This window comes from Engraulis encrasicolus, chromosome 9, assembly GCF_034702125.1.
Source record: "Engraulis encrasicolus isolate BLACKSEA-1 chromosome 9, IST_EnEncr_1.0, whole genome shotgun sequence".
Taxonomy (NCBI): Eukaryota; Metazoa; Chordata; class Actinopteri; order Clupeiformes; family Engraulidae; genus Engraulis; species Engraulis encrasicolus.
Genome location: NC_085865.1, coordinates 18,420,781 through 18,434,062, shown reverse-complemented (window position 1 = coordinate 18,434,062; position 13,282 = coordinate 18,420,781). Strand labels below are relative to the sequence as shown.

General features: G+C 44.9%; 1 protein-coding gene across 1 annotated transcript in view; it reads right to left on the bottom strand.

Moving 5' to 3' along the window:
* The window catches only part of dok6 (docking protein 6), a 90,364-nt gene that overhangs the window by 54,780 nt on the left and 22,302 nt on the right, over positions 1 to 13,282 (bottom strand). Inside the window, exon 2 of the mRNA XM_063206690.1 lies at positions 2,275 to 2,382. Coding sequence (XP_063062760.1) covers positions 2,275 to 2,382 — 108 coding nt within the window. The remainder of the gene's footprint in view (positions 1 to 2,274; positions 2,383 to 13,282) is intronic.

Below are 13,282 nucleotides of genomic sequence, written 5' to 3'. Positions count from 1 at the left end.
GGGGGGGGGGGGGGAGCTGATCCACGTGTGACATGGATGGACTTTCTCCTGCAGTTTTGATGGGGGACGAAGACACAAGCTCTATCCGGGGTTATTTTCTCACTATACACACTAAAACTCATAGACCCACCACCACTGAATATTAAATAGCCACTTCACTGTGCAGCAGTGCTTGGTATCAGAGATGAAGGGGCCAGCGGGTGGGAGAGTGGGGTGGGGTGGGGGGTAGGGGCTGCTGAGGAGTTGGTGGAAGTATAGGAGGAATAGTGTGCATCATGTAGGACTGTGGGGTTATGTCATCACAAATCACAATTGCAGCTAAGTTCAGGGGTAATGTGATATTCACTCAATCACATGGCAGAAATGCATGCCTGCATGTTGTCAACATATCTACATAGCTCAAAAACTTTTCAATTACCAATTACCATACATGTTACACTATAAAACTACAGCAATCAAATAGCAGGTTGTATACTGTAAGGTCAGCTATCCAGAGACTGCCTTGGGCAACATGACATTTGCACTTGTTACCTGTATTTGCTCAACATGCTGAGACATTGTAAATTGTATCATCGGTGTATTTAGTGTAGATAGGCTACACTAGAAGTGGCAACATCTATTTAACTATCGGTCAACAACATGCTCTCTTATAGAACATGTGCACCCTTATACATGGCTGAGGTGCCCTTGAACAAACTATCTGATACCACGTTGTCCGTTGTACCTAATTCACTGTGTGTGTTTGTGTGTGTGTGTGTGTGTGTGTGTGTGTGTGTGTGTGTGTGTGTGTGTGTGTGTGTGTGTGTGTGTGTGTGTGTGTGTGTGTGTGTGTGTGTGCGCGTGCGCGCGTACAGTGTGTGTGTGCGTGTGCGTGCCGCACGTGTGTGTGTGTGTGTGTGTGTGTGTGCGTGTGCGTGTGCGTGTGTGTGTATGTGTGTGTGGGGGGTAGGGGCTGCTGAGGAGTTGGTGGAAGTATAGGAGGAATATTGTGCATCATGTACGACTGTGGGGTTATGTCATCACAAATCACAATTGCAGCTAAGTTCAGAGGTATTGTGATATTCACTCAATCACGTGGCAGAAATGCATGCCTGCATGTTGTCAACATATCTACATAGCTCATAAACTTTTCAATTACCAATTACCATACATGCTACACTATAAACAGCAATCAAATACACTATATACAGCAATCAGATAGGAGGTTGTATACTGTAAAGTCAGCTATCCAGAGACTGCCTTGGTCAACATGACATTTGCACTTGTTACCTGTATTTGCTCAACATGCTGATACATTGTAAATTGCATCGTCTGTGTATTTAGTGTAGATAGGCTACACTAGAAGTGGCAACATCATTTTAAATATATTCAACAATGTGCTCTCTTATAGAACATGTGCACCCTTATCCATGGCTGAGGTGCCCTTGAACAAAGAATCTGATACCACGTTGTCCGCTGTACCTAATTCACTGTGTGTGTTTGTGTGTGTGTGTGTGTGTGTGTGCTTGAGTGTGCGTGTGTGTGTGTGTGTGTGTGTGTGTGTGTGTGTGTGTGTGTGTGTGTGTGTGTGTGTGTGTGTGTGTGTGTGTGTGTGTGTGTGTGTGTGTGTGCCAAATTTCTATCATTCTTTCTGGAATACACTGTACTATATTTTCATGGACCATGTACAAATGGCCAGGGCCAGTGCTGAGTTATCAGGTTAGGTAACAAGCCTCGAGTTCCTCATCTCAACGATGCCATTTCAGTCTAGTGAGCTGACAGCGATGTTTTTTTATAGCTTAGTTATGGTGACATGATTGCGTCACCCATGGTTGGCAGCGATGGAGCGAGCTACTGTCATTGTGATTTCTGTCATAAAAAACACAAATAGACACATTTCCTTGCCCCCTTGCTGTTGTGGAAAACCAAGGTTAAGCCGCTGTAGCCTCCAATATCCCCCTTTATTATTTTCTTTTTTTTCTTCAGGACAATAGTCATATTTTAAAATGAGGGATAAAACCTTGGCAAATTTTTCAGTTCTCACTACAATGCTCACAAATATTCTGCAGGATTTGAACACAAAGTTCAATGGGAGCTGCAGAATGTTCAAGCAAAATTCTAGAACCGGGGTGAAATCCTTACTCCTCAAAGGGTTAAGTACGTTGAGTAGCGTCCTCTGTATGAGAAGTGTGGTATAAATAGATGTTATTGTCGTTTGTTATGGTTTATTGTGTTGTAGGTCCTGAGGCTATGTGCATCGTGACCATGGGGGGAGGTTCAAGAGGGGGACTTCACCTTGTGAAAGCCTCTGAAGTAGGCCGCTTTCTCGTCTGGGTACTTCTCCAACCGCCGGGGGCCTTTGCTGGAGGCTTTCTTAAACACCAACCAACATCGCCGGAAGATCTGCAAAAAGAAGAGAAGATGTAAAAAAAAATAAAAAAAACATGAACACACACCAGTATTACACAAACTAAATATTCTGTATGCGATTGTTTGATAAGACCACCACATCAGAATAATATGACCACCACATGTAAATATGAATTTCATTCAATATATAGTAATAATGTCAATATGAACAAGCCAATCTTGTTTCACATGGGCAAAGTTTCCATCTAGATAGCTTTTTTGTGTATACAGTATTTTTTCATTGAAATAAGAGGTCTTAGTATCTGAGGGCAGTGGTGTTACAAAGTTCATCAGTACAGTACAGTACAGTACAAGTTCATCACATTTACGAGGTGACATGATCAAAAAAAGCAAACGATGGCTCAACAAACAGCGTGTCCATCATTTGTGGTACCATGGTAGGAAGGTAGCAAGTATGTGATCTACTAGGAGCACACAATTTGACGCTACTACTCTAGGAAATGGGCTTTAGGCCTTTGCATGACATTACATTTAGCAGACACTTTTATTGTGCTATGGCGTGTGGGTTGGTTGGTTCTCTGTCTGCAACGGGATTATACAGTCATTAAAGCTGAAAGCTGAAGCAGACTACAAGGTCAAATCCTGGGCAAATAAGTTGTCTGAATGGTAATATTGCAAAAAAAATAAAATCATTCACTACCACTGTCTGCCCAGGTACAAATTTAAATGGAGTTACCTTTGGTACATGACTACTGTAAGCTTCTCCAGTTGCCCTTCTAGTTTATTGATGAATTCATTTGTATTGGTAGCCCTTTGGTGTGTGATATTTAACCAGTGGAACCAGACTTGATCTTTTTTTTTCACTAACAGGGGTAGTCGCAGGGGCAGGACAACTGGGCACTTGCCCAGGGTCGCACCCGAGAGGCGGGGGCAACATCGCGAAACTCTGCCACTCGAAAGTCGAAAACATTGCAAAAAAAAGTTGTTTTGCGCTATTAACAAGTAATTTCCATGCTATTACCAAACTATTAAAACAATAACATGGTATTAACATGGCAGTTGTCAGTATAGTATATCAGTAAAGGGGTCATTGTAGGATCCCCACTGTCTACTAAAATGTACCAACTCATGTACTAATAAACTGTTAGTTTCTAGGTATGAAACGAACATACTGTGATTGATATTACCATGTCCAAACTATTCAGCAAATGACTCATTGTCTAAGTATACAGCCAGATCAAGCATTGCATAAATTTCATGTTTTTTTTAAATAATTCTTCTTTTAGAGAAATGTTAACATATTTTGTTTTCCTCTAAAGGATTCTCAACCTCATTTCTATTTCTGAATTGTGTTCTTCAGGAAGAGACAAAAGAAAAAAATGTTTCCCTTGAACTATGCTCACGAGGCATTGTTTATCTTTTTTTCTATCAACCACAATCTATTAATAAGAGCTATATCCACAATCTTTCCCGTTCCGTCATATCATTCACAATGGAGCCCTGAAGGCAGAGGGTACATATTCAGGGCTGTGAGGGGTTCATAGTCTCTCTCCGTTAGTCTGTGGTACATGTGAGGATTAACAAAAGTGAAGCGAGATGGCCCTAAATTCCCCTAGCACAGGGCCTATGGGGCTCTATCAGATTAAACATCACTCTCTCTCTCCCCTCGGGACAGACACCAAGGTCAACCGGGAACACTGAGTACCAAAAAACAGCCATTTTGTACACACATCACACACGCACGCTTACACACACACACAGACACACACAGACACACACACACACACACACACACACACACACACACACACACACACACACACACACACACACACACACACACAAAATCACCATCTCTTCTCTCTGTCCTTTTTCACATTTTCTATTTCTCGCTATCTTTTTTCTCTTCTTCTGTCCCTGACCCATCCCATGGGGCCAAAAAAAAGTTGGCCAAAGCCCTTGGGGTCTCCTTAGCTCCCTAGATCACACGTTCTTCACGGACATCAATAACCCAGGCGCATCATAATTAACAAATGAGGTAAGACGACCTTTCCCCGCTTCCAAGCATGCACATGTGCTTCCTGCCAGTGATATATGCGGGCCGATGCCTCGACGCCGCATTAAAAATGGCAGACATCTCTCCTAAGGTAGTTTAACATTTTATGATACATTGATGGGGAGTTGGCCTAAGGGACACTTGGACCCCCGCCATGCTTTAGTATCTCAATATAATCCTTATTTTATGGCCTACCACAGAGGAGAGACACGATAATAGGCCTGCTGAGCAGGTCTCATGTGTAGGGAGAGAGAGAGGCAGGGATGCTGCCCTGGACGGGCCTTTTTTAACAAATACACCCAAGACCTCCGATCGGGATTAATTCCCAGCGATGTGTGTTTCCCGCCTCGGGGGAGGCTGGTCGGGAGACCATTTTGGTGATGTATATACGTCTGCTTTCATCACGCCTGGCGACACACAGAGTCATTTTCTCCGCCAGAGATTCATTTTTATACCTGAGCTTAACAAGGCGTTTTGGAGTAATGCATGAGAGAAACACGGCACAGCCCCCCCGCCCGACTGCCCGACTGCCCGCCTGCCTGCCTGCCTGCCTGCCTGCCTGGGAACCCCCAACCCGAACCTTTTTTTTTCTGTTTCGATTCCTCCTCTTGCAATTTGTCTGCGAAATGTTGGTGAACTATTGGTAAAAAGAAGGGGAAAAAAGCCAACAGAGTTGATTAACAATGAAATGAAACAGTCCCCTTTTTTCACTCCGTTCCTCTGGGCTGCAAATTAATTGCATTTATAATCAGGAGCTGACAGAGGTATCATTATCCAGTGACAAAATATGAAGCAATGCATTAAGGCTAGGGGAAAAAACCTAGTGCTGGGGTGGAACGCATAAATCAACCACGTGTGTTGTAAGTGCCAATGTATTTATATATGACGTACACACATACTATGTCCACTAATCATTGCGATAAATACGATCTTGTATATTATGATATTGGGTCTGGATTAGATGAAATAAGGGCGCTCACATGGCTGCATATTTCACATTGCTCTAAAACGTAATGCTACATGTAGGTAGTTTTTATCCATGCACTTATTCACATTAGCATACATCCATCAGTGCGATCCTTAGAGCCCACACTCCTGGGGTCCTTTTTAAACCATCAACATAAAAACAACTATCCCAGAACAACGACACATGGTAGGCCTATTAGAAATGTTCATCTTCATAAAACGAGCACGGGTGTGTAATTTCATAAGCTGGCCATTTTTACTGCAAAAAAATAATAATTTGCAGGCACAAAGTCATTTTCCTGAAAGGTGTCATTATCATTATGCTATGACGCCTGGCCACCCATCGGCAGCCCATTGTGGTTAGCCGCGTGGGGTAGCCTACTTTCCCCGAGCCATCAAGTGGCCTGCAACTTTAATGCTTTCGCCGTAACTCAGTAGGATCAGGCCTTCCTCGAAATACAATGGCAGAATTTTCTCAATTGGCACTCCACTCTCAACGGCACTGCACATGTGCAAACATGAACCCCCTACCACTACCACTACCACTGCCACCCCCACCCTCACCCCCTCCTCACTCAAAGCTTTATCTCTGTGTGGGCGAACCTGGACGACACGACTGATTTGTCCGTGTCCCCAAATCTGATTGGGTGGGTGCTGGTGGGGTGTGTGTGTGTGTGTGTGTGTGTCTGTGTGTGTGTGTGTGTGTGTCTGTGTGTGTGTGTGCACTGTGTAGGGTGGTGTTCAGACAACACCATCCACCCACCCATCTAAGCGGGGTCCCTCAAAAGACTCCATGCAAATGAATATGCAATCAGCATCCTTTTATGCTCACGCTGCTTTACAGTGCCTCTCGATGGGGGGCTAAGAGCCGAGGCTGGACTCTACCTCTCTCGTTTTTTTTTTTTTGTACGAGGCCCACTGATTGCGTGGAGAAAATTTCAAAGGCTGATTAATGGATAAAACTCCCCTTGTCTGTGTGGCAGTGTGCTTAATTATGAATCAGGGGCACGGTGTTCCTTTCTTCCAAACGCTGGAAATTAGAGACAAGCTTGGAGAAAGCACTTCACTCAATGCTTACACGAGAGACAGGTAAAATTAGACACTCCAGGAAAAAAAAATGTACAAAACAAAAAAAGTGTGTTTACAGCAGTGGGTTGGGGGGGTTTGCAGAGCTTTGATGGCACTACAGTAAGTAGGCTTGTGGCATCCCTGTTGGGGAAAATTGAGGGTATTGTCCAAAGTAGATGAGGAAAACCTGACACCAAAACAACTTGGTTCCCGTGAGTATGAAGGATAATCACCTACGCGACAGATACGGCGTGTACTACAACAACGCAGCTCATTTTGGTGGACAGACGGGTCCGTGAGGTAAATATTATCTGATCTAAAGACAAAAACAACCAGCCAGGGGCCTGGTGACGAGTGTGACCTTTTCAGACGTGAGACGCCACGATGTGAGACAGCGGTGCTGTTTGCGAGCAGCAACCTGACGCCTCACCTTTAAAAGCACCATTTTCTGTCAAGAGTCATCTCGCGCATCGCAAAGCCAGTCAAAGGTGAACTTTATCTCATTAGTTGCGCAAGCTGCAGCCGCTACTAACACCACTAGCACCACTGCCAACAACACAGCACCTCATCCCGCAACACCCCCCTCCCCCAATCACATACAATCACACTCGCTTGCTATTTTCCAGCGCCCAGACAGACGCACCCACCACCACAACCACTACCTAGGGTCACCGGCGCGCTGGATGTCACCGCTTGGCAGCTCCATTGTTCGCGTCGCCTCTATCAGGCGTTCAGAAGCACAATGCCAGCAGTCGGCTGAAAGATAGCAATTAATAGCCAGGCCATTGACTCCCAACACAAACCTGTGAACTCATGTGAGCTGGGAAAAGCGGAGCGGATGGTGTGGGAACGTGACATATTGGGGGGTGTGGGGGATGAGGGGATGGGCAGGCTATAGGTTTTTATTAGTGAATAAAAATAGCCCGGCTTTGCAGGAGATGACAAGATATCATCTTTAATATATTTTTTTGTTCCCCTGGGACAATCATAAGGATCTGACGACGCACATCATCATCTTCTTCTGCTGGGCAAACAGGGAAGGGGAAATGTTCAGGGATAATATATTGGGAGTGAATCACGGAGGAAATGTCTTTTTTTTTGCTAAGATTAAGAAAAGGCCTTTGATGCTGTAATATTTTTCCCACCACTCTCTGGTTCTGTCTCACATTAAATGTGCTGGTGCAATGCCTGAAATTACTGTCGGGTTTTCTGGGTTTTTTTTCTTTCCCAAGCAGTCTCTCACTATCAAACTTCCGAGAATTAATTAGAAACCCTATTAAAAAAAGTACACATGCATGTGTTTCATTGGTGTGCTGTAGCTTCCTGCCGACATGGGAGGATGTTCTTCAGAGTTTTTCTACAATAGCAAAAGAAACACCACAAGAACAACTGGCCCAGGTAAAAGAGGTAAAAAGAGGAGGAAAGATAATACTGAAATTATGAAATAAAGGGAAAATAAATAATAAAATAAGCATAACAGACGACAGCCTCACAACTGCAGTGACAACTTCTTTAAGCAACGAACGCCTGAGCAATTTAGCAAATTCAACAACAGCTCTGAAGAGCCCGGTGAGAACCAGGAGGCAGCCTGCTTCAGGTGTGCTGAAAAGCAAATTGAGTCTAGCATCATAATGAGGAGCGCAGGGCAGTGTGTCCACAAATAACGACGCAGACTGTCGACCGCGCTACACCGCTTCCTTGTCAAAACACAACATGCTACACCGACGTGACAGAACTAGCTCTGTGCCCGACATCCTACCCAGATATGCTCACAGTGTGATTCATTATTCCGTAGAGGTAGCGGTTAGAGCCCATCATTATGGCAGCTATGCCTTCCTCTCCCTATAAGTATCTCGGTATTAGGCGAGCTATCACTGCAGGCGTTTTAGCCTACCAATATCATTATGCTGCGCCCGCCCGCCCGCTCCCATCAGCTCTTGCTCTGAACATCATTTTGTAATTCGCCCCAAACTCTGATGCCCTGTGTATATGTAGAGACGACGAATTTAGGAGGCAAGCGAGCGCTAGCTAGCAAACGCACCGAAAGTGAGCGCCTCGGCCCCAGTTAATCATAGATTACTCCTATCTGGGACAAGTCCAAATCCTTCATGCAAAATGCACCGCTACCTCCCCCCCTGTACAAGTAATCACGGGATCCTTCTTCCCTGTCTCATCACCCATGCTTGGATGAAGCTTTTTAATGAAACATTCATGTGGTCGCCACCCCGGTCCAGAAATGTGATACTTAGGTGGCGGTGGCAGTAGCGGTGGCAGTAGCGGTGGCATTTTCTCTCCCTCAGCTCAACTGGCTAAGGGGGTCAGGTGGTGTCTGGGATGGATTCTGATCCAAGTACTGAGCTGGACCGGCTGGCCACCAAGTCAATGCTACTGCGGCTGATCCAGGATACTGATAAAACCAGCTGTCACTGGGGGGCGGGGGGGTACCAAACCACACACCAGGCCTTATTGTGTGTGTGTGTGTGCGTGTGTGCGTGCGTGCGTGTGTGCATGCGTGCGTGCGTGCGTGTGTAGGGAAATGGAGAAAGTGTAGTGTATGTGTGTCTAGGAATGCATGGTGTGGATATAATTAGGGATGGTATGTCTTGGTTTATTTACACATGAGTTTGTATTTGTGTGTGTGAATGTTGCACTCCCAGTAGCTTGCATTCTGGTTTCTCTACTTGCATATGGTGTGTGTGAGTGTGTGTTAAGTACGCTCTTGAGATGATTGCCATTCTTTCCTTATTTCAACTCTCACATACACACACACACACACACACACACACACGCACACACACACACACACACAATGAAAGCATCCAGCCATTCTCGCTACTCGTTTCTCCCTGATTCACCCTCTCTCTCTCTCTCTCTCTCTCTCTCTCTCTCTCTCTCTCTCTCTCTCTCTCTCTCTCTCTCTCTCTCTCTCTCTCTCTCCTGCTAATAGCCCCTGCAGAAGCTAATGCTGAAGCTCTGGTCTCATTTAGCAGCCAATGGCGAGTCCTGGTATGATCCCATCCCGCTCGCCCGGCAGAGAGAGGAGAGGAACGGAGAGAGGACAGGAGAGGAGGGCGCCCACTGGAAAGCCGTATCACGCACCATATGCTTTATTAAAGACCAACGGGGAGAGAGAGAGAAAGCGCAAAAGCCCCGAGTGTGTCTCCAGCAGCCAGCACCCTCATCAAGTAATGCAATCACCATTAGGGACTCACACCACACGCGCACACACACACACACAGACACACACACACATGTGCGCGCCCGCGTTCACGCACACGCATGCGGGACACACTAAGTTGCTACCTAACTCGCTCCCTCAGTTGCTCACAGGATGCTGCTTGTGCTGCCCCGAATGCCAGATTGACCTCCCTCCCCCCAATAGCCTAACCTCCCCAGCTCACCTGGAGCTCAGCCTTACCTGAATATAAACCAGGAGATAGATGGAAAGAGGAGGCAAGCAGAGAGAGAGGGGGAGACAGAGAGAGAGAGAGAGAGAGAGAGAGAGAGAGAGAGAGAGAGAGAGAGAGAGAGAGAGAGAGAGAGAGAGAGAGAGAGAGAGAGAGCAGGAAGACAGAAGGAGAGGAAGAGCGAGAGAGAGACAGACAGGTGGGGGTGGAAAGGGGGAGAGGGAGAGAGAGAGAGAGAGAGAGAGAGAGAGAGAGAGAAAGAGAGAGGGAGAGAGAGAGGAGAGAGGAAAGAGGAGAGAGAGGGAGCGCAGGAAGACAGAAGGGGTGAAAAATCATGTCGGAACATGTAGGTCATGCTAACCTTTCACAAGGAGCATTAGTTAAAATGTCAAACACAAAAACCGTCTCCCTTCATACCTCTGCACTTGCACACTCAAGCAGATTACAAAAATAGCACCACAGAATAATTTTTGAAGGGGGAAAAAATAGGTCAATATTCAAGTTTCTACCGATATATTTAAAGGAATGAAAAAAAGAGGCCTCTGCACACAGAGTAGAGCCTCGTGTAAATGTCTTGAAGGTGCTTATTCCAAGTGCAGCAATTTCGTCCTGCACACACACAAAAATACAATAATATTGCAACGCCTTCCAACGCTCTCAAATACTCAAAAATCCATGTTTTTCAAAAACGGCATCCCACAGAACAATTTCATCAATCCATAATTCTAATCCACGCCATATTATTTGACTAATGCCTTTCTAATGTAAGAGAACGGGGCAACTAAGCACATTGCAATTTCGGTGCATTAGGGAAATTCTCACTCTCCTTTTTAATCCCCCTCTCCTTGGACGCCCGGCGAAAAAAACTTGGTTGCATGCATTTGCCGTCTAGTCTCTCCGGGGGATTTACTTTTCAATCATCATGATTACCACTGCTTACGCATTGACAATCTCTTCTCCACATCTCTCTCCTTCTCTCTCTCTTTCTCTCTTTCCCTTTCTCCCCATATTATGGCTCCCGCCTGCCTAAGAAAAGCACAACCTCACAATCTAATCTGCAGCACAGATCTGCATGGGCAGTCATGGCTTCTGCGCACAACACACCTACAATAGTATTTGCCAAGCACAGAACAGTCTGTACATTACTGATAAAAAAGTAAGGCATTATCTAAAGAAGATAAGAGTTGAATGAGGTAAAATAACTCTTAAGCGGTTTCTTCTGCCTTGAAATGGCTCGACAATTAGGTTTCAGTGGTTAATCGATTCGTAACAGGATGACGCACACTTCTGAATTTGCTTATGGGATCATCTCGCTTAAGTAAGTGTTGTATCCATAATGAGACATATGACAATTCCATTGCCAACCAGTAGGGGAACCTAAGAGAAAACATCTACAGTTGTGTTACTTTAAGATTTTGTGTTCTATCCATTTATCTACAGTAACTCCCGTTCTCACTTGTGCTTGTGTTGCTCGCTTGTTGTGCTATGATGACATTGCCAGACGTCATTAACGATAGAAGTTTAATTGAAGGGTTTATTTGAAAAACGGTGTATCTCCATTTTTGGGAAATTGACATTTTTGTATTGGGCATTCCATTGAATTGCATAGCAAAATGCATTTCGTATAGGTTAAAAAAGTATGTTCCCAAAATATTTGAATGATAAGAATTCACACATAGGTGATAGGCCCTTCAGTTATTTTCAATAATAAAATGCAAAAGTCAAAAAATGGAGATACACAAATCACCATTCAAAGTTAATTTTCTCATTTTCGATCAGGGGTGATGATGATGAATGGGGTAAAGTCCCCCAAAAGTTGTTGTGGCTAGGCTGATGGTGGGGAAGCATTATGGTTTTCTCCACGGAGGCGGGGCGTTAGCAGCAAAGTGTGAGGCCACAAGCACAGGTCAAGGATGGTATTAGAATAATGGAATGTACCCTTTAAAGGGGTATGCCACTATAAATATATGTAAAGTGTCTTATTTTTCATGTTAAGCGTTGTCTTGCTTTCAGACAAGTTAAAAGAGGGAATATGTCGCTAAGCTAGTGAAAGTCAATGGATCCGTGTAGCATTGTAGCATGCTACACAGATCCATTGACTTTCACTAGCTTAGCGACATGCTCCCTCTTTTAACTTGTCTCAAAGCAAGACAACGGCTTACATGAAAAATAAGACACTTTACCACCTTTATAAACTCTGGCCAACGATTTTAACTGTATTTAGCCCCAAAATAGTGGCATACCCCTTTAATCTCACTAAATGGCCATGCCCATACAGATGGTCCAGTAGACTGTCTATACATCCTGAAACAAATATCAAATCATTCTGCTGAAGCACTGCACCTTTCCAAGGTTACGGTTCTGGACTAGAGGTTGATTAAGGTGATACATCTGCAAACGATTTAAGGGGAAAGAAATTAAAATGAATTTCAACAAACTGCACTGCAAAGTCTCTCTGTAATGTCTGCTGCAGCCCCATCCAAATAAAGTGTTCCTGAATAAGCCTGTGTGATGTGCTGTGCTATATGCAGATGCCCGGCTCCCTCAGGGCGCCGCTCTGCTTGCAGGGGGGGCTGGCAGGCGGGGCAGGTAAAGGTTGCTAATCCCCACTTGAACATGCCATGTGGAGCATACAGGAACGGGATGGGGGGAGGGGGGAGGGTGCGTGGCAACAAGCCTCCACGCACAGCAACCTGTGCCAGGGATGCGGATTAAAACTTTCCCTCCCCAGGCACTGCTGTGGTACTAAAAACAGTGTAATTCACTTTCTCCACCTTCTCTCTCTCTCTCTCTCTCTCTCTCTCTCTCTCTCTCTCTCTCTCTCTCTCTCTCTCTCTCTCTCTCTCTCTCTCTCTCTCTCTCGTCCCTTGCTGACTAACCCTGCGACATTTGGTTCATTCTGTTTTATCTACACCGGAAAATGAAGCACTCACTCTGATCCGTCGTTTGGCAGGGAGCGCAGCCATATAGTTGAGTAACACGATACGCTGATTATATATCAGATGACTAGTGACTGACTCAAGTGCAGATTTAGCATGGTGAATAAAGGTGCCCATCTAAGGGACTTACAAAATGACGCGAGCAAGAGCAGAAACGAAAACTGTGACATGTACCTTTTGGTAGTTCTACACACTGATGTAAGCGTCGTCCTCTTTACAATGCATGTAACATGTCAAGTCCATCCAGTAGCATAGACATACACATGTACATCACATTTTTTTGCTTGAAACTAGTAGTGATACATATCTGCTTTACTTCAAAATGGCATTTATTTAAAGTGGTAGTTCGCTATTTTAGACATTAAGCCCTGTTTGTGTGACTTCTGGGGTGAAGTAGAGATGTTCTCATCACAATTTTGACATTTGGTGCTGAACGGAGCATTTGGGTATCCAAGACTGCAGCCCCCCCACCTTTACATTGACTCCAATAGAGCACT